General features: G+C 44.1%; 1 protein-coding gene across 1 annotated transcript; it reads right to left on the reverse strand.

The window, feature by feature from the left end:
* Window positions 1–2,404: 2,404 nt before the first annotated feature.
* LOC102712386 (abscisic acid 8'-hydroxylase 3) lies at window positions 2,405–6,096 on the reverse strand. The gene is made up of 8 exons (XM_040527509.1): window positions 5,688–6,096; window positions 5,200–5,518; window positions 4,961–5,113; window positions 4,452–4,796; window positions 4,204–4,282; window positions 3,955–4,061; window positions 3,233–3,351; window positions 2,405–2,903 (listed from the first exon to the last, which is right to left on the reverse strand). The coding sequence occupies exons 1-8, from the start codon at window positions 5,894–5,896 to the stop codon at window positions 2,744–2,746; spliced, it is 1,491 nt and encodes a 496-aa protein (XP_040383443.1). The 5' UTR covers window positions 5,897–6,096; the 3' UTR covers window positions 2,405–2,743.
* Window positions 6,097–22,102: the final 16,006 nt, after the last annotated feature.

Below are 22,102 nucleotides of genomic sequence, written 5' to 3' on the forward strand. Positions count from 1 at the left end.
GATATCATGCACATGTCATGTCACCACCGCTCTACGTGTCGGCCTCACTCCGCCCTGGCCCCCTACACAACCCGGCCCCCATGTGCGGCAGAGCCCAGCCGGGGGCCGGTGACGCGGACCCCCAGCGCGCGTCGTGGAGACAGCCAGCCCAGCCAGCCGCTCGACCGACGAGCTAGTACGCGGGTGTACGTGTGCACGTAGTATCCGTTGGGGTAGTACCACCGTGCGAGCGTGCGACGACGCGGGATGGACGGACGGGGAGAATGTGGCTGAAAGGGGGAAGCCGAACCACCTCCAGCTGCCTGCCGTGCCGTGCAGTGCCGGGCCCCGCCGAGTCCGGCCGTCCTACGTGTGCGGCCGATATATCGATCGGAACATGGTACAGGAGGCAGGAGCACCCACATGCAGTACTGTTTACACTACGGTCTCGGCCGGTCACGCGTGAGCTGGACTCCAACGTACGTCCGGCCTTGCGTGGCCTTGTGCCTGCCGGGCGCCAACTCACTCGGCAGCAGTGGCGAGTACGGCGACGTGCGCACGTATGAGTACTTGCTACCATCCCAACTGGGGGGACCTCGGTGGATCTTTCGGTTGGTGGCGGATCGCGCGCGCGCGCCGGGAAGGACGGAGGGCGCGTGGCGCACGACCCAACACTGCAGCCAGCGTCGACATGCCGTTTGGTCGCCTCGTTACCCTTCACCCTGTTTGATCTGTTGCATGTGTGTATTCTTTCTTGCTGAAAGGAGTGGAATGAATGAATAAATATATGATTTATGATAATTATTTAAGGGTATAAACAAACATGTTAATATCTGTTATGAAGTTAAAAGTTATTCTTAAAATGTATTCTATAAAATATATGTAGAAATCCCTTTGACCATTCACAGTCACAGTGCATCTATTTGGCGAGTAATTTCAACTCGCCACGAAGGTGAATTGCTTGAGTGGGAGAGAAAAGACGTGAGGACTAGTAGTCACACCCAAAATGCCAAAAAACCAAAGTGGAAGGGAGGAGGGAGGAGAAAGGCGGCAGCCAAAGCAAGTGGATGTAGCGGCCGGAGCAAGTAAAGAGACCTACCTTCGGTGGCCGGCCGCGTAAATCTGCACCTTTGCTACCGCCCGCTGATGGCCACTCGAGCCGTCACCGCCTAGCCTCAATCCGCCGCTAGCCGCTCAACCTGCCGCCACACGGGCTCCGCCGCTGCCACCTCGTTTGCCGCTGGTTGAGCTTGATGGGAGAGAGGAAAATAACAATGGTGGAGAGAGAAAAAGAGAGAAAGGGCTGACTGCATTTTAGGTGGGGCCCATTTTAAGTCACTGACATCTCAAACCACTTGCATCGAGAGAAGAGGAGTCTTTATTATTTTTTTCTGGTTGGCATATTAAAGTTCCTCACATGGATGGCTTTTATTGTGAATGGCCTAAGTAACTTTCAACAATTTTTTTGAGGGAAAAATTGTCAAATTCTGAGCCGTTCAATGTGCCCCGGGAGAATTCGTATGGTGAAAAGGGAAAACATCTCTACAATTAATTAAATAGGTAGAAGTGAGGCTTCGAACCTAGGTTAGTTAGCCCACCACCTTGTGAGCTAACTAGAAGACCACTGGGTGTTTCTTTGATCTTGTAATCACATGCACACATCCTTCCCTGCAGAGTTATACCATGTGTTTGGGTTTACATTTTACTTACACCATAATTTTTGTTACAATGTAATACACTAGAAATTTAGGGGGGGGGGGGGTTATTTCGAATGTTAAATAGACAGAATTGTCTTCATAAGAAATCTGTGAAATGTGACACCTAAAAATTTCTTTTATGATTAGAGGAATATGCAGCATATTGTTATCTTTGTTCCACGTTATAATACTTTCTAGTCTTCCCTATATTCATATACGTGCTAATAAATCTATACATATATATAAAAAATTTACATTGATATATAGATGAATCTAGATAGTTTCAAAAAAAATCTTATAATACGAAACGATGGAAGTATTACATAAACAAAACCACACCAGCTAGCTCCTCAAATACAACCCCTAACACACTTTTCCAAAGACGAAAACCAGTGACACATTCATTAAACTCATGTTAAAAACCACTTAGGTGTGTTATATCTAGGCATACAAGAATTTAAATATTGGTGGTGTATTCATAACTCCACCCCACCATATCACGGCGCTTTCTCGTGCCTATTATTTATTTCATTCCATTCCTTGAAAAAGCTTCGTTGCTTGCAAGCTGCTTTGTCTTATCTAAACGATAGGGAAGAATTATAGCAATAACTTGTGTGATCCTACTACGAGCTCGGGCCAGGCTCGGGTTGCCTTCAAGGCATCGAGCCTGTTGAAAGCCCAGGGCAACGCGGTGTTTGTACAGGCCTATATGAAAACGATATGTCGATATGGCATTGACAAGCAACAAGCATTGGTGCCTTGGTTTGGTGGAAATGGAAGGGAGCCAAAATGCTGCAGCATTAATTGCAAGCTATTTTGGGTCAATGTCAAGGATATTACACCATGAATAAACTAAACGCATAATTAATACACATTTTTCATTTCCCCCCTCTGGGAACCCATTTTCATCATCGTCATAATCACCATCACCAATAAACCCTCTTGTTCCGACCAAGTAAAGAAAAAAAAAACGCCATTTTTTCTCCCGGGACTTTCTTAAGGAGATCGAAGGGCAATGGAAGAAAAGAAAAATGATCCCTCTCTAGCTATCTAGATTAAAAGCCTAATCAAACTATTGCTACGCCATTGTCGTCATCATCGCCATTCTGGCAACCATCTGTATCCACACTGACGCTATCATCCCTCCATAATTTCGCGAGCAGGCCATGCTTGGGCACTGGGAATGGGCTGTACTGAACCTCGTCGCTGGATCCAACGATCTCCCACCTGCGAATCAAGAACGCACACATCAAATCAGCACTCCGTTCCACAACGAAGCTCATGAACAAACTCGTCTCTCTCCCATGACATGTCACTTCTCATGCATATGGCACTACGATCTGAGCATGCAGTGAATGATCCCCACAGGTAGTGGATCATGCAGGTAGGCATGTCGCAGTAGCATGTGTGTGTGTAGTTGTGGTACGTGTTTGAGGAATCTGGCAGCTGGGAGGAAGGGTCCAATGGAGTGGCAGCAGCCATGGCTTGCTCTGGTCCACAAGGGCAAGCAGAGAATATATGGGCGAATCTGTGTGGAGGGCCGCGCACGCACGCACCTGTAGCCGGTGACGAGGTGGTGGATGAGGACGAGCATCTCGAGCTTGGCCAGTTCGTTCCCGGGGCACGCGTGCACTCCGTTCCCAAATGGCGTGAAGGTGTTCGGCCTCGGCGACACCTGCATGCGTAGACATTGTTCCACACACCACCAGAAAAAAAAAAGGATAAGCTTCAGACTTCAGAAAAAAAGAAAGTTTCACTTTTAACACTTCGGTTTTGGGGCTCTAATCCTCTACCGATCTGCATGTTGGTAGCACCACTAGTATTTGTTGCGGCTGCTATGCGAAGATAAATTGAGTAATTTTTACAAATGTTCTAGATAAGGTTTGACTCAGCAGCAAAGCTTGGCTGGATTTCCATGGTGTACATCTGATCATGGTGTGAATTCTGGCCTATTTGTGGGTTTATCCCATGGTTATGGAGCAACAAAAACTAGTGGTTTTGCATACTAGCTACTATACTCTTACATGTTCTGACAACAAAACAGTTTCACATAAAAAGACATTCGAAAATTATTTATGAAGCTGAATAACTATAACTATAACTATAACTATACAAATACCTTATTATAATTTCACATAAAAAGACAATATTAAGAAGAGCTGACTGTTGACTAGCGAGGAGGGAATTGATAATGCTATCGGAAGGAACAGTGTTCAGTTTGTTCAGACGCATGCATCGACATCAAAAGCATTGCATCGTTCGAAGACGAAGCCCATACCTTGAATCTAGAAGGGTTGAACTTCTGTGGATCCTGGAAGTAGTCCGGGTTGTGATGGATGTTCCTGAAGAGCGGCATCACCTTCCATCCCTTGGGGATAAGGAACCCTACACGCCAAGGAAAAATACACAGTCCCGTCAGCAAAATTATGAAAAAACAAAACTCACGGTTTTTTTTACACTACAGATTGAGTGACGGACGTGGCTTCCCTACAGCCACGTTGTACTGTAGGCTTGCGCACGTGCGTACCTTTGTACTCCACGTCAGCCACGGCCTCCCTGAATGTGAACGAGATGATGCTGGCCATCCTTAAGCTCTCCAAAATCACCTGAACCGTCGACGGATGAGGCGATGCATGGCAACAAAGGAATTATCAGGTGGCGCCGTCAGTAATTGAACCGCAAAAATACACGGGAATGGATTGAAAAATCTGGAAAAAAATGGGTGTATTTTTTACGGCATACACGTAGTCGAGTACGGACGTATAGTATACGTACCCTGTGGGTTAGCACCATGCTCCGCGTCTGCGCCCACGTCAGCGGCAGCCTGCCGCCGTCGTTGGCGGCGCGGATCGCCGCCTGCTCCGCCCTGACGGCCTCGAGCAGCTTGGGGTGGTCGTGGAGGTACTTGACGATCCAGGTGAGCACGCTGGCCGTCGTGTCCTGCGCCGCGAACAGCACGCCGATGACGTTGTCGGCGACCTGCTCGTCGGTGAGGAGCGCGCCGTCGTCGCCGCCCGCCCGCGACTGCATGAGGCAGCCGAGGAGGTCGCCACCCGGCTCGCCCCGCGCCCGCCGCTCCCGCATGATGTCGCTCAGCACGCCGTGCAGCCGCCGCCTCGCCTGCAGTTGGTTTTAATTAATCAAGAAGAGAAGCAGAACGAACAACTCGGTCACCTACTGTTGCTGCAAATAAGACGTAGTACGTACTATACAAGAACGTGAGGAAGGCACTAGAATATGCTACTGCTCGTGCTGCCGTCTAGTGCCTGGCTTCTGCTGCTCACCTGGATCGCCTTGTAGTAGAGCGTCCCGGGGAAGCTGTTAGGGAAGGAGTTGTAGCCCTTCTCCACGACGGAGTAGTTCTGCCTCAGCTCCGCCTTCCGCCGCTCGTCCAGCCGCCCGCCGAAGATGGTCACGATGCCGACATCGAACGAGAGCTGAAATGACAAAGAAGCACCACAACTGCTTAGTTTCCCGGCACATTTGTTCATGCTTTGGCTCGATCTGCCGCCCGCCTACTCACCCTCTTCATGGCGTGGAAGGTGCTGGCGACGTTGCCGTCCCAGGAGGCGAGCGTGGAGCGAACGGCGGCCTCGACGTCCGGCACGAGCGCGCGCAGGGCGTCGGGGCCGAGAGGGCCCTGGACGAGCTTGCGAAGGCGGAGGTGGTAGTCGCCCTGGTGGAAGAAGAGCGCCCACGGCCCGATCATGCGCTCCTTGCTTCGCGGGTACGTCGGCCTGAACAGGTGCGACTGCGTCACCAGCACGAACCTCGCCGCGTCGGGGCTCGCCAGCATCACGCAGGGGCAACCCAGAATGTGCGTCTTGAAGATGTCACCGTACCTGCATCAAGCCGTATACATGAGCAAGAACGCCATTAATGACAAGCCCAACATGTTTGCATCTTGCCATCTTGTCTGTCAAAGGCACTCGTCCATGCATGATGCATGCATCCTTGCAGGTTGGGGCGAAGTTTAGTAGTAGCATGTTTGGCTGTTAATTAGCAACTAACCTCTTCTGTTTGGAGGCGAAGAAGACGTTGGGGTCTTGGGAATAGAGCTGAAGGGTCTCGCCGATGTACGGCCAGCCCATGGAGCCCGGAGGCAACCTGACGGCGGCCTTCTCATGGCCTTTCCTCCTCTGCCGGCTCGCGTAGTGGACATAGGACAGGAAAGCTAGAGAAACGAAGAAGCAGACGAGGATGGCGAAGGAGGCTGCCATCCAAATGACCTCAGATCAGAAAAGAAAGATCGATCACCGGCCTAGACACCACAGCTGTTAATTTTGAGAGTTCTGAGCCAGCTAATATGTCTTCCTGTTGCTAACTAGCTAGTCGCGTGTTCTTGTCTTCGCGCAATATATGCTGTTGCTACGAGAGAGAGCTGTGAGGAGAGGGAGAGATGGAGGAGAAAAATCTTCGAGGGATCTTTCGAACGGTGGTGGGCGAGGGGAAGGCCTTGCGTGGTATTTATAGACGGAGCGCGAGAGAGAAAGGGAGAGGCCATTTTGGAAGCTCGTGGTGGCCGCGGCCGCGCGATGCTGGCATGCAGCTGGTTCTGACTTCTGAGTGTGTGCGAAATGTTGTAGTAAATTTTGAGGTGCAGCAATTAATCAAGATAAGATCAGTATATCCCCGTGAATTAACTTGGATTGATTTGTATGTCGCATTGCCTGATAATAAGATCTATCCTAACGACAGTATAGCATGCATGGCGGACACGGTTTTTTTTAACACACGGGTGGATGTTCTTCTATTGTATGTCATCTAAATATAGTCATAAAAACATAAAAAATTGACAAACAGATTAATATGAGTTATATCATTCCACAGAAATATAAGTTCAAATTCAACAGGTGGTAACAAAAATAATTATAAATGTGTGTATACTAGTTTTAGTTTATTTTTGTTTAAATTTTTATTACAACGTGTAGAAATTAAATTTAAACTTGTATGTTTATGAAGTGATGTAATCATATTAATCTATATATTTTTTATATTTTTAATCTATATTGTTAATTTTTTTACATATAAGCACACGGTGAACATCTACCCGTGTGCTTAAAAGTGCTTCCCTTGGCACTTATTACTGTTCTTATCAAGATCATTTTAGAGAGCGAGAGAGAGGGTGCAACGTACAAGCCGCAAGATAAGTTCAGTTTATCTCGTGGATTTGACGTCATGTATTGATTGATTCTAATCAGATCCAGAAGATATGATGTTCTTGTCGGGATTCTTTTTGGTGAAATGTACATACGACAAGATAAGTTTATCCTATGGACTTACGCCCCTGTACTTATTTGATTTCAATTTCGCATTGGCCAATCAAATCCCAATAAAGCTTCATAGCGTTGTACTTATCATATAGTAGTTATCAGGATCTTTTTGGGGTGGGTTTTGAAACGTATCAGGATTTTTTTGGGGTGGGTTTTGAAACGTGAATGTAGCAAAAGAATGCAAGATAGCCACCCTGTATGGATTGATTTCAATCTACATTGCCTATAATCGCAAGAATAGCATGGCATGGTATTTATTTTGTTCTTATCAGGATTGAGGAGGGAAGATAAATTTGGTGTATCGTGTGAATTCATCATCCGTCCTGTACCGATCGATTTTAATTAGATCCAAAAATAACATACCGTTGGATTTAATGGAAAAGTATTTTAGATATGCACACCCTTTGCATGTCACTGAATAATTATTTAAGAAATTAGAAAAGAATCAGTAAGATATCTAGTATATTATATATCACTTCACAAGACATGCAAATCCAAATTTGACTTGTGCAAGTTTAACAAATTTAACTATGAATGTGCACATACTACTGTACTAGTTTTATTTTAATTTGTTCTTTTAGTAAAATTTATAGAAGTTCAATTTATACATACATGTTGTAGAGTGATATACCTATTATATTAATTCATCTTATCAATTGTTGAATAACTATTTAGCTAACGCACAAAAGATGAATATATATGATGTTTAACAGATGGACATCTCTGATTTATTGGCTCTTTTTGACATTCTGTTACAGCTCTGATATCTCCTAGATAATGAAATTCATTCCCTTTTTTTTTTTACTTCGAGGGCTATTCATCAGTGTTATATATCGTACAACCGAAACAACCGTATTATGCTCTTATTGGGATTTTGTTGGTTGGGTTGCGATGAACCTTACGTGTAACAAGATACATTTATATAAGTATTTATATAAGGGATTGCTCTCAATTAATTTGGAGGAATTTCATCATATCAAAGAAATTTCAAAAGATTAGACTGGATGTAAATTTTTCTATATTTTCTCGCTCGTAGAAAATAAAATTTTCTTTGTTTTTTATTATTCATTTCTACAAACCAAATGACTTATATAGTAATTATCCGTAGTAATTGAAATACTCTTCTTTTTTCCATCAAACTGAATAGGCCTTATGATATGTCTAGATATTATATATTTCATCTATTCCATACTATAAGACCTTTTATATTATCTAGATTTATATGTGTGGTAATAAATCTAACACATACAAAATACTAGCTCTGTCCTATATTAAGTTCATTTTCAGTTTTTAGGTACAATATTTTAACTCTCCATCTTATTTGAAATTTTTTGTGATTAATATTTTTATTGTTAGTAGATAATAAAACATGAATATCACTTTTATGCGTGACTCAAGACAAATCAGAAAGTCTTATAATATGGAATGGAGGGAGTAGATCTTCTCTATTACACTATATTTTTCCTCACATGTATCTTAATAAGTACACATATTGTGTCCTCCCTCTTTTTCAAAATATAAATATTATAGGATATATACTCTTTTAACCTTCTTAGCAGTCAATTTCTCAATTTTAGATTGCCTTTTCTCTATAGCACCATGCACAAGTATTAATATCCAGAAATGTTTATATTATGATAAAAACTTTGAATATTAAAAACACATATATTTTATATATTTTGAAGTAGTGCGTAACATATGAGTGAGAAATCAACCATGAACCCCAGGTCTACGATAAAAATGGGGGCAAACAAACACCAGAGGATCCCACCGGCCACCGATTGCCGGATCTTGTCAGTGCACCGATCAACTCACAGGTGATCCGCTCAATCATCAGCCGTCCTCGCCGGAACGGACGGCTTGTGATGTAGCACGTGACGAGTCCTCCGTCGTGGGGCCCTGGTGGCGCCCAGCGCCGGTGGGCCGAACCAAAACGGTATCGTAAAGCATGCCCAACCCATAACATCATACGTAATTTTTATAAACTTCAGATCATCAAGAAGCTAGTACTAGACACTACTTTTTCAATGTAAATATCACTATTCCATACTTCAATTAAATGCTACTTATCTCATATGATATTTTAAATGTTGTATGAAACCATGTTTCATGTAAGACATGGTTTCATTATTTTTTTTCTCATTTATTTACTTGTCACGTCATCTTTCATTTTAGATGACAAGTTATTTAACTTATTTAATGTTATGGTAACATTCTTTGGGTTGGAACACCGCCTATCAAAAGTCGCCCAGGCCGGGGCCGACCCCTCCCGTCTACGGGAGGGACACACGCGTCAGTGGCACACCCGTCGTATCTACGCGAGATCGGCTCGGCCAGGTGGTGGCTCCTCGCCGCGGGTGGAGGTGGAGGGGGGGCCGGGGGGGGGGGGGGGGGGGGGTTGGGGGACCCCGCCACTCTGGTTCGCGTCGACGTCGCGGCCAGCCAGCTTGGTCGCGGACACGCGTCGCGGCGCGGCTTCGAGACGGTTCTGGGCGTAGCAGCGTCGGCGGCCCCTCGCCCGCGGGGGTGGGGGAGATGGGAGGGAGAGGAATGGGGATCGATCGATCGCCGCCGCCGTCGTCCAGCTCCACACTGCACTGTTGCCTCCGGGCGCCGCCGTACGAACGTCCACACCCACCCACTGCACTGTTGCTGCAGGGCGGACGTCCGCTGCAAGTTGGGTCGAAACCAAGCGGCGCACGGCGTCCCATCCCGGGCACGCGGAGAGCGGCTTGCAACGGATCGACCGACCGGGCCGGCCCGCAGCCATTGATGCGTGCATAATCCCAACTTGATTTGATGTGTGTGCTCCCTCCTATTTACGTTTGGGTATCAAAGGCTTGCGTTGCTTATAGCTTAGGAGCATTTATGCAACTTATTTTTGCAAAAGCTCACATCGGAGGGAAAGAAAAGGTAGACCAAGGAAATAACTCGGCACGATATCGTATCTTCCTTGCTTTAAAGACGCAGTCATCCGTTCGCTCGCATCTCACCCACGTGGTGCGTCCACGCACTCTCCTCATGAAAAATCATTTCCTATAAGAAAACTGAAAATATATATATATATGGTTGGTTGAAAAGTTCTTGTGAGAATTGTTGGTGTATTGTACATAAAAAAAAGATGCACACCCTTTTCCTTATGCAAAATTTGTTTCTTCGGTTGAGATGATTTTAGTTTATAATAATGGGGCTATTAGACGACGAAAAATATATATATGTGCATATAATTAGATTCTATTATTTCAAAAGAACGAAACAGTGATAATACTGAATCTAATATCCCACCAACTCTATTATGTTTTCTAGCCAACAATTCATTGATGTGGTTTAGTATTACTAGCCGTGCAGTGTTTGCAATGCAGTAATGACAATGTAGGCATGATTCCTAGCGTAATTGTTCAGTTTCTTTGTTTTGTGGGGATCTACTGTATTTGGTTGGAGAGAAGACATTTAATCCATGGTAAGAGAGTGAAAGAGCCGACGAGGGTAGCAGTGTCAATAGGCGTCCTCGTCCTTAACTATTGGAGAGCTAAACGTAAGAGTAATACTCCCTCCAATTTTTCTAATTGACGCCGTTGTATTTACATTTGACCCCTCATTTTATTTAAATTTTTTTATCCAAATACACAGAATTATAAATCATACTTAAAGTTAATTTAGTAATAAATTAAATCCTAACAAAACAATCAATTAAAATCCAAAATTTAACGACGTAAAAAATCAACTAAAATCCAAAAGTAACTTGAAGTTTGATTTATAATTTAGTATATTTAGATAAAAAATTTTAAATACGATAAATAGTCAAATATAAATCTAAAATCAACCGCATTAATTAAAAAAACAGAGGAGTATATGTTTTAGATTAAAAGATGGAGGTAACTCGTTGAGATCCCAGAGTTGTTGGTTTCATTGTGTCATATCCGTCGTTAGATACTTTGATGGACTAGTTGAAGCTCTTGTCAGCGCGTAGACCCCGTCGTATTCACGGTGACAGAAGTAAACATTCAAGAAACTACGAGCGGGTTCGTGTCAACTGTGCAGTGAGTAGAATTTGGAGGCCATCCTACTGCTTCGAGAAAAGCATAGGTAAGGAGATGATTATTGATTGTTCACTGCTCCTAATCACATGTAACAGTACACTATACCAGCCTACCAGGAGAAGACAAGCAATGCTTTTTTTGATTGTGATACTTGCTTCTCGACATGCCTGCATCGCTGATTAGCAAGATAGCAATATCTAGAGTTTCGTTCAGAAAAAGAGTAATATCTAGAGCCAATAACGTACTCTGCCCTATATCTGATCATAGATTACGTCTCAGATGCAAGTTTCAACTTATCTACGTTTTCTGACATTTTCCTGCATCTAGAAGTCAACAACTCATCTCTATAGTCTGTAGAATTCGATATTATACTCGTACCAGAATTAATTCTCTGAGTGTAACCAATTCGGCAATTCGTAGTTTTCTTCGCATTTTGAAGATTAGAGGAATACGGAGGAAAACATGCTATACACTTCTACATGATCTGAATCCCTGCATTGCATGCTTCTTCAGTATTAAAAACGCGTCTTTGGCAACACCACATGATCAAAGGCAGGATCATTTATGATCGGCTTCTATCTCAAATAAATTCTGAAAGAATAGCACTCATTCAGCAATCAGGAAGGGACAGGAACCTCACAATGTCCATCGATCTTATTTATATCGTCATTCAAGCTGGATATATACGTCTAAATAATGCTCTCATTTAAAAGAAGCGCGCTGCTTCACGTGAATTGAAGCTTTAATTCTGAAAAGCGCAATATGTGGGGAATTAATGGCGATGAGAACAATTGAGCAAATCGGATCATTCAAAATCCTGCAAATCCAGCCACTTCCAAATCAAGCTGGACTGAGTCGAGTTCTCGTTATTAGTCAGGAAACTACGGCACGTGAAGGGTAGAGCAAGCTCGGAGAAAACCGCGGACAAGATGAACAAGCTAGCTTAATCAAGAAGCCTACAACCGAAAGAGTAAAATATAGATAGATCAAGATCAATCTCGGGACCCAACTCCCAAGCTTGGCTAACAGTGCTCCTTTTCTCCGGAAAGCTCAGTGCACAGCACCTGCGATTTCGACGCGTCATGGCCGTGATCGTGATATGATCTGCCGTGCCGCCTCCCGCTGATCGACGATCGATGGTACCACGAGCTAAGCTGGAGCTCGATGTGGATCTTTCATGCCGTTAAGCAAGTACGGGTCGTCTCGTCCCCTGTAGCGAGATAATTACCATGGCGCCTAGCTTGATTTGTGCTCCTGCTTCGTCCTCGGCCAATGGTTCCGTGCCGGCCGGTCGCTGTCGCGAAGATCCGCTCGCCTCTCCGGTCGGACAGTTTGAGGTTAATCTAGAACCGGCCATGCCTGCTCGACCGCGAGCTCTGCGCGTCACAGTGTTAATGGCGGATTCGCGCGGGGCCCCCTGCAAGGTCGACGCGCTCCCGATCAACCACACGTCGCGAGACCGCGCGCGGTGGTGAATCCGAACGCCCTGGTCGTCATGGCATGGCCGGGTGATCGGGCAAACCTGGCTGCGCGCGCGTCACATGAACGATCGCGACCACACCGGGAGCCGTCGCCATCAGCCGCTGCATGCATCATATGGATCGCGGCGGCCGGCGAGGCGAGACTTATCCCCAGTGCAACTTGCAGCACGGTGGGCGAGCTGGGAGCAAGTATGGTTGTCGCGGCGATACGGCGCACCGACCAGGAGCGGCGCCGATACGATGTCGGTGGCTGGACAGCCAGATGATGGTGCATCGATCGATCTTCCCCGTCGCCGTCCGCCCGAGTGTTTCCGTCTGAGCGCCGGCCGTCCCTGTCGCCGTGCTCGTCATCAGGTGATGCCTGATGCTAGTGATGGGGATTTGATTGATCAGTTTAGGGTCATGGCTCCGCATCAATCAATCATCCGCACCGACTTCTCTGCAAGTTGGTACGATCGAACTGCTTCCTCCTGTCGTGTTTGGAGGGAAGGTTCAGGTGAAAATAGTTGGAAACTCTTTTGTGCACGTAGCGTGTTCTGCGTGCGTGTACAATGGCGTGCCATTTCGTATGGACTACGGAGGCCAGTTGTGTGATGCTGCTCACACACTTTGTAGGGAAGAAAATTGGGTTTCTTATAACAATTTGAACAACCTGGTCAAGCAACGAGAAGCCAGAAATTTTTCGGTGGTTAGTCCCGTTTAAACTCCAACATCATAAGTTAACGTGAAAAAAAATTAAACACCACAATCATATATATGGGTACAAATTTAGTTAAATACGATAGAATATAGAGATAACATCCTACAATAACGTATTTGCAATTAGGCATCGAGTTGATCATTCAAAAATCATTTGAGCAGTAGCATAGGACTGAAATATTATTCATTCGATAGCGTGCCTGCTCCCCCGATCAACGCCGACACCAAAAATTTGTTGTTTTGGTTGGATCTCTTCCCCTTCCATTTTACTATTTGATGTTGTCTTAAATAATTAGCAGCAAGTTTTTATTTGATTGTGGATTCACTTTATTTTTTTACCAAGGAGGTGTTTAAGTGAATGCTTAGTCGTTAGTCCAACACTCCAACTTCCGTTGCAGTTTGTTTTACTCATAAAGTTGATTTTTTAGTTGCAGTGTGGTGTTGTTAGACCATTTTACTCGTGATTAGTTGCAGCGCAGCAAACTAATTTGAATCTTGCAGTCATGTCATGATCTAGTTCCGGCACATCGTCTCGGGTGGCGGCACAGTTCCATTGCCAATGATCGGAATCATATATCATTGAGTGGGTTTAATCTCTGCTGCCATAAGCTGCCACCACGCTAGTGTCACGATAATCGGGGATGAATGCCTCAATTTGGCCCAAACTGATACTAGGCCCATATATCATATAATTGATCTCAAGCATATACCTAATGAAGAGCCGCTAGAACTAGAAAAAAACACATATACCCTTTTGTATCTACAGAAATAGATATGTAAAATTACTTAGTTACTAAAACCTAGGTTTATAAATAGGACATAGAGGGAATGTGACGTATTTTCAAGAACTATTTTTTTAAAAAAAAAACAAAAGTTGATATCTCTTATTCAAGGGCATAGGAATTTTTCAAGCTCTACCCGGCCTATGGCACGGTTTGTCATTGAAAATAACAGTAAGCAAAAACTAAAATTTAACATCTTTTATGCATAATAATCTCGTTCGTATGTATTCTTCTAGCTGTTCTGGTTACGGGGCTGCATTTTTCCACACCATGAATGCATATATAAGAATGTGCCATCTTCAAAATTAGCACCTTTATTTTTTTTCGTTTCTGCTTGTGTTTATAATACAAATAAAATTTTCAACATTAAATATATTAAATATAGAGTCAGTTTTGAGATTTTTTATCGCTAAGAACACTTATATAAAAGTTTTATCTATAAATTATTTTTCATTCTCAAATATACTATTTGAGTTTTTTTTTCATCGAACACTCAACAAAAGATTATCCCTAGACGGCGACGAATATCCTTTTTAACATGCATCCACACCACGAATGGCTCAATTACGTACACGACGCTGTACTACCGCTCGTGTGGAGACGGCGGCATGACCAAATAGATCCCCATCGACCCGTCGAGTCCACGTACGGGTACGGCTCCATCCACCACTTTTGCATATCGCGCATATCGATCGACAAAAGGGGTGCGTTACGTGCTCCTCTCGCTTCCACAGTGCACACACGATCGGTCGGTCGGATGGACGCCGTGGATATCCAATCTGTTATCTCCGGTTTCAAATACTCGTCACCAAGCACTGTTCACTTTATCACAACCACTCATATTTTTATTAAAAATAAATATATATTTTTAAGTTAGCCATATTAATATAAATATATAGCTTTTATTAACTACAAACTGAATAGAAGCTATTAGAGCATCCTAACAGCTCTTCTATCCTATTCTTTATTCTAAAAATAGAGAATGAAGTGTAAAAGTAATGCTTCAACAGAACATCTATCATATCTTTTACTTTTAGATGTTATCTATATTAGGAAAGAGAAACTGTTCTCTCTTTATTCCCAAACAGATATAGAACATATCATATATGGATGATCTGCTAGAGTATAAATAGATATAAAGAATAAAATTATTTTAGATGATCATCTAAATAAAAATATAAATGACTAAATTTAGATAAACTGTTAGGATGTTTTTAATGGTTAAATTTAAAACATGCATGATCAAATTAATGACAGGTATTTAAAACCAGAGGTCGTAGGCTCGTAGCTTCTTTCACCGTGGGCGTGCGCGACCTTTCCATCGGTAGCCGCCGATCGAATCAACGACGATGCCGGCGTTGGTCTTGTGGGGCGAGCGCGCTGAGCGCTACCGCCATGGATCGCGCGCGGTGCGGCCACGTACGTTCACGAAGGAATAGAAGAACGGTTGCAACGCTGATATTTCCGCTCTCGGTGTCATGCCAAATAAAGACATCTCCAGGCTCTCCACGACTCTAAAAAACATCGCCAGAAAAGGACGAGCATAGACACATGCCGATGGATGATAACAAATCCCGTAGATTAAATTAAAATCAGGACGACTTTTGGACGACTTTATGACTTGTCCGTGTGGTCTAGCTGGGAGGCGTGATATGGTTTTGGGCCTAATGACTAATGAGGTGTGCTGTGCATATGCGACGTCGACCACGTCCCAGTCGGTCTGCGTTCGATGGCTGGCTTCCCATTAGCGACCTGACCTCCTCAGATGCCGCAGCTTGCGCCGTGTCTGGCCGCGGATGTTTACCGGCGACTCCGTGTAGGATATGACGTGGAATTAACCGTGCCAAATAAATGCAGTTATGAAAATCGGAAATGCTACCCTAACGGTGTACCGTTCAAAATATAATCAATGGGATTGTGCGCCGGTGCTGTGACGAATCAAAAGCTGATATGGCGCGTCACCATACCGGTTGTGCTCACCGAGAGCCCGAGATGCTCCAGTTCTCCATCGGCCGTCACAGCGCGCTTCGTCGGCCACCTCGGGGTGGTCGAGCTCCCCGCCGTCATCGCCGTCGAGAGCATCTTGGAGGGCTTCGTCTACCGTGTCCTGGTACGTACGTACGTATCCCGGCCGTCGCGGATCGCTCGCTGACGTGAGGTGCGGATGCACGCGTGTAGTTTGGCGACGACGACTGCGACAGCGACGGTGACGACTACGACAACAACGGTGGCGGCGACGACTACGCCAACAACAGCGGCGACGGTGGCCGCTAGCAGCTAGTGGCGGTCGACGGCAATTGCAGCGTCAGCAACGACTACGGTGGCTGCGACGACGATCGCGACGATGACGATGATTCGTTACGGTGATATGATATTGTTCATAATACCACCAGTACCAGATATGATACTATTCAGGTATCATACATGGTACCTCGGTATCATACATGGTACAGGTGAGGTACTATGTTACTTAAAAGGTACCATGTTACCTGAGCACGGTATCTTAGAATATCAAACAAGATACATGTGAGGTATCATGTTATCTAAACATGTTAGTATGCCTGATATATTTAAAGTATCATGTTATATGGGAAGTACCATGTTACTTGGACAATGTAACGCTATACCGTTTCAAATGGTATACCGTACCATAGCCTCCCCCTATGAAAATTCTCGAACAACCGGGCGCCACCCCTACAGAAGTTCTACCGTTTTTACCCTTCTTGTTTCTAGCCCTATATAATTTTTTTAAAAGAGTATGACAGCATTATCGATACTAAATACTTAAATTAATAAATATGATTAATCATCGGTCGATCGTTCCAGTAGAGGTAAAAGTGAGCGAGAGCAACGTCGATATTGGGTTCGTAAAATATGATTGAGTATCACAGTGATCAGAGATCATCTTCGCTTCATCTACGCATGCACAGCTGCAACATGTCCCAGATAAGTAGATATTGGGTATATCCACCCGATCAATGGGGTTAACATCAAGGACGAAACTGAGGCCAATCAATCGAAAACCACACATAAGAACAAGCAGGGCACTATGGAACAGCTACATGGCTAGCTCTCCGACAGAAATGTTTGGGCAGTCGTCACAGACTCGAGATCTATGTCACTGTTGCACATTGCAGCACCCAAGATCACGTAAATATCATCGCACACGATGGACCGATGAACAGTTAATTGATTGCAGATGATATAATGTGGCCATCGAACCATAGCAGGTTTAATATTCATCGTATCGCAGCGCCTAGACAACGATATCCCCACTGGCATGGCCTGAAAATTCTGAACTTGACAGCCAAAATGCATAGAGCCAGTAACACAAAAGCTGTAAGGTATGGGGGAGGAGGAGAAAAGCAGTGATGGACAGCACGTCAGATCAGTAGATATCAACTCCGGCAACGAATAACCCAACAAAACCAAAACCGGTCGAGTCCGGAAAACGACGGTGTTCTGATCGACCGAATCCTTGTTGCCGGCGGCGTCTCACGCAGGCGCAGCGCATGGTCAGGCGATCGTGCGGTGTTTTCTAGAAATCCGTCTGCGTGGCAGGCCACCCTGTACGGCTCAGCCTAAGGCTCTCTTATCTCACCAAGTTCAATTTCTTCTTTTCTATTTACGGCCAGAGCTTCACAGCTCCAAAAATTTTACACGGTCTAGAAAAGTGCAGCATATTCAGATCTAGAAAAGTAGCAGGTGAGTTGCTCTTGCTTTGTCGCGACCAGATTTCCATGGCATTGCTACTTTGCTAGCTGCATCGTAAGCTTTGCACTAGAACATTACGGCCAAACTGCCTACTGCCAATCTGCCAAGTGCTAAAAGCCCAAGACAAATAGGCACCGGGGCGAGGTAGGATTCCCCACGTAGCAAAAAAGCTCAGGCCACTTTGGCGCCGTTTGCAGGTTGGAACTTGTGCTCCTTTGATCCGGGCGTGGAGTCGCCATCGCGGGGGATCCCGAGGAGGATGCAGGGAAGATCCGCATGCATCTGACATAGATTGTCCTGGCCTCACCGTGGCGCCCCGTGTTCGCTAGCTCGATCGCCGGTGGAGTGGTGGTTAAATCATTCGATCTGATGCTCATGGTGGCCGGCCCATAAGAACAGTTATAAGCATATTTTAAATTTTAAAGAGATAAGAGAGAAAAATGAAGAGAGGTGCGCTACTAATTTGTAGTCAAGCTGCACACGGGCGCTAAAACAAAATGTGTGTATGACATATGAAACCATATATTGATGTTTTGTAGATAACTATTGTATGAATTGGCTATTAAATTGACTATAGATAAATTAAACCTAGTAATTGGCTATACTATGGAACTTGCTCTAACTGCACCAAAACCACAAGAGGTCTCTGCTTCGAATGCTAGCTGCAGGCAGTGAGTGCCCTGTGAAGGAGGCCAGAATACCGGTTTACTGATACACAAAACGATTGCCGAGTTGTTTGCGTTTGCACGACCAAGTGGTTGGTATCGAAGCGATGAGGGTGATAGGGATCCTGCACTTCTGTTTGCATGAACGTGACATGACTAGCAAGCAACGACATGCACTAAGAGCATGCCATTTGCATGGCTATTGTTGTCGAGTGAACCCGCTGAAACAGTAACCAGAGATGAGACGACAGTGCAATGTGTGAGCGTCAGTGTCTTATTAATTGGAAGGCTATGGTGTAGGTTTGTATAATTTCCTTTTCAGATCACCCGTTAGAACAAGGCTAATAATATAGTCAACAAGCTAACTATAAGATTTTTTATAGCTTTCTCTTAGCCCACCCATATATTAGTTAGCTCTTCATCATTAATGCAGGACCCACATGTCACTCCCACAGAGTTTCTTGGTTCTTATGCCCGAGCTGGCTACAAACTTACAGCCCGCTTACACACTCTCTCATCCCCTCTCTTCCACATAAGCATTTAGCCAGCTTATAGCCTGCTATTATACTTGCTCTTACACAGTCTAAACTCAGCAAACAAATATTTACTCCAAAGTTCATAGCGTTGTTTTGTTGTAACCTCAAACATTTGAAGGAATAGGACTAATTGGGATTAGTATGGGTAATGCATTTAAGTAGTACATAAAACTTGAGGCTCACTACAATTATAGCCCAACCTAGCCTTCAGCTCTCTTTAACACTACAATTCATTTTGCCTCTTCTGGAGGCCCGCTAGATGGAGGGAAAGAGAAGGCCTAGTCAACTCTGGGCCTAATTCGAGAAAAGCAATAAACTCCCATTAGAATTGGTGCTATTTCTAGCTTGTAAGAAGTCCACACTATCTCTTCCTCAAATATGGTTCAAGGCACCCTTAACCGTAAAACCGAGCATATCTTCTCTCTCATCTATTCAAACTAGTGCAAATTAACTCCTTCGATGGTATGGACGATGATTTTATACAATATGACATCCACGTAGCATACTGGCTTGATCTTCACCTGGCGTGACACATTTATGGTACTTACATGCAAATGCAATTACGTTTAGAAAAAATTTTTATATGCCAGTGGGGCATTTTTACTATTCTTTGGAAGTATTTTAAGGGATCAAAAATTTTAGTGCAAAATTCTGATACCTTAAGGTACAGTATTAAATTTTTAAGCATTTTTTCCATCCTTGAATAGGTATTACGAGATACCATTGTTTTCTATGTAAAATTTGGTATCAAAGTGGTACCAAATTTTATATAGAAAACAGTGGTATCTCATGGTACCTTCTCAAGGATGAGAAAATGCTCTAAATTTTTACACTAAAAAATATGTACATCAAGAAACTTTTTAAAGGATGATAAAAAATCTCATGCCAGTGACCTGCCTCCACCTCTCTCTTTCTCTCTAGTCCCTTCGCTCCCCTCAAATCATGGCAAAGAAGTGCATTTTTTGGACTTGTTTCAAATTGAGGGAGGAAATATGGCCTTTTTGCTTATAGATAAATGCAAGTATCACCAAATTACAACGAGCAACGAATTCTACAGATAAGGTGCGTTGGACCGGTAGGCCTAGCTATAGGGTACATCGGGCTATTGAGAAAATACTGTACTAGGATACATAGCATACAAGTCGAGCAATAACTTTGTGAAGATACAATCATTTCCCTTTTCCTAGACCACGTCCAATCTCTACTTTTATAAAAGTTGATGATGTTTCTGTTGGTTATTTTGGTACATCATCCATCTTGGGCTCAGATTTTGTATGTCGTTGCCAGAGCGTTTGCCCCATGCTCGGTTGGACTCTGCATCGTAAATGTAATGCGTGATGGATGACTCAAATGGGCCACATGTTACCGATGTCAACCTAGACTAGAGGATTTCAACCGAAACCAAATGGATCTAGAACATATAGCACAAGTGCACAACACACAAATCGAATCAAATACAATTTGGAGGGGACCCTACACAGATCTGAACTTCAAATCTCCAACATTTTTTTTTTGACTGATCAGAAAAATGAATAACACCCAAATAAAAAAATCAAATCAAATAAAAATGGAAAACCAGATGACATTTTTACATCCATCGATCTGGATGCCAACCAAATCTCTAAACTTGTGGAGAATAAACAATGCTTCAGGCAACACCTATTGGCAAGCCAACAAGGCAACAACATGTCACCACAGCCACGCCACCACAGGCCACATCTTCTCCAAATCGCCGCACCGTTGGATTTGTGTTCATGTCTTTGTGGTGGCTAGCACAGTGGGGAGGGTAAGGGATATGCATGGGTTGGTCCCCGGATAAGCCTTGGTTGGCTCTAGTTTAAATAAATACACTAAAATTTAAATATAAAATTTAGTATATTTATTTAAATTAGAGCCGGGCACAAATTATTTGTGGGCCGACCTGTCCCGTTTCTATAAGCCTACCAGACTAGAACTGCAATGTCCTGGAGTTCTTGGCACACCAACAACACAAATGGGACCTTTTCAAACTTCCACATTATATACCAAACTACAATACACTGCTTGGTACAAAACGAGTGGTCGTTGTGGTAATAACATTTAGTTTTTAGGAATTACTAGCTATGAGGCTAGTTACCATTTTGTATATGAGAAAAAGATTAATTCCATACTGTAGAATCAAAAATTATTAACTACAACATCCTACCTTATATACAGAACATTATATGTACCACGCTAATGGACAATTTTTCATGGGTTTATTTGGGTTCATGTTGTATGCAATGTCTAGACATATATATCACCAGGCTTGGTAACGGGTCGAACGGGGCTAGGGATGGCAAGAATGGCCCTAGCCCTGAAATCGAAATACGGGGGTATGTGCTCCATGGTCCCGGCCCTGAACGGGGCCCCGTTTTCACCAAACATCGGTGGGCGACGCGCGCGTGGGAGGCGTCATGGGCCAGGGCGCGCGGTGACCAGACGATAGTGGTGGCCTGGGCGAGCGGCGGTGAGTAGGGTGGCGACGCGTCCAGCGGTGAGGAGGAGGCGGCCGCGGTGCGAGCAGAGGTGGCACAACGGCATGTGTACGTGAGTGAGAGAGAGACATGAGTGTGTTAGCGAGAGAGACATGAGAGAGTGAGAGGATAGGGTTTACTATTTAAATAGACTAGACCCAATAAACTCAAATCGATGATTTAATAGGCAATGGGCCAATGGCCAATTTTATTTATTTATTTTTTTCATAATTTTGGGGCCTGTGTGTTCTTTGCAGGTGAGGTTCATTGATCCCCAAATAATTTGGGGCCCTGACCTCGAATCTCTATCCCGGGTGGGGATTTTGCCAAGCTCATTTATAGTACTCATGTTTTTTTAGTGTACAAATACTCAGCTCAAATATTCTATGAATATTTTTCGTAGGCCTAAAATGATTCTAACCATAGTTAATTCAACCGCCATAATACAATTCATGGTCAATCCGAACATACATAAAGTAAAACTTTATAACCGACCACACTTTTCGTGCAAAGCGAGACACGGAGATTAATTATGTCAGGCATGCACAACTAAAAATAACTTCGCCTGATAAAAAGCGAGAGCTAGCATTTTGATACACTCAATTAAAATTAACTTTATCCAATTGCACTGGTATTTTTTCCTGGCCATATTGAAATTTAAAACCTCGACCAAACTATGTAGGGCTTATCCCATAACTGACACCATGTATATTCGGGCAACAATTGCCAACAAGTCAGAAA

The sequence above is a fragment of the Oryza brachyantha genome, chromosome 9 (genome assembly GCF_000231095.2).
Source record: "Oryza brachyantha chromosome 9, ObraRS2, whole genome shotgun sequence".
NCBI classification, from domain to species: Eukaryota; Viridiplantae; Streptophyta; class Magnoliopsida; order Poales; family Poaceae; genus Oryza; species Oryza brachyantha.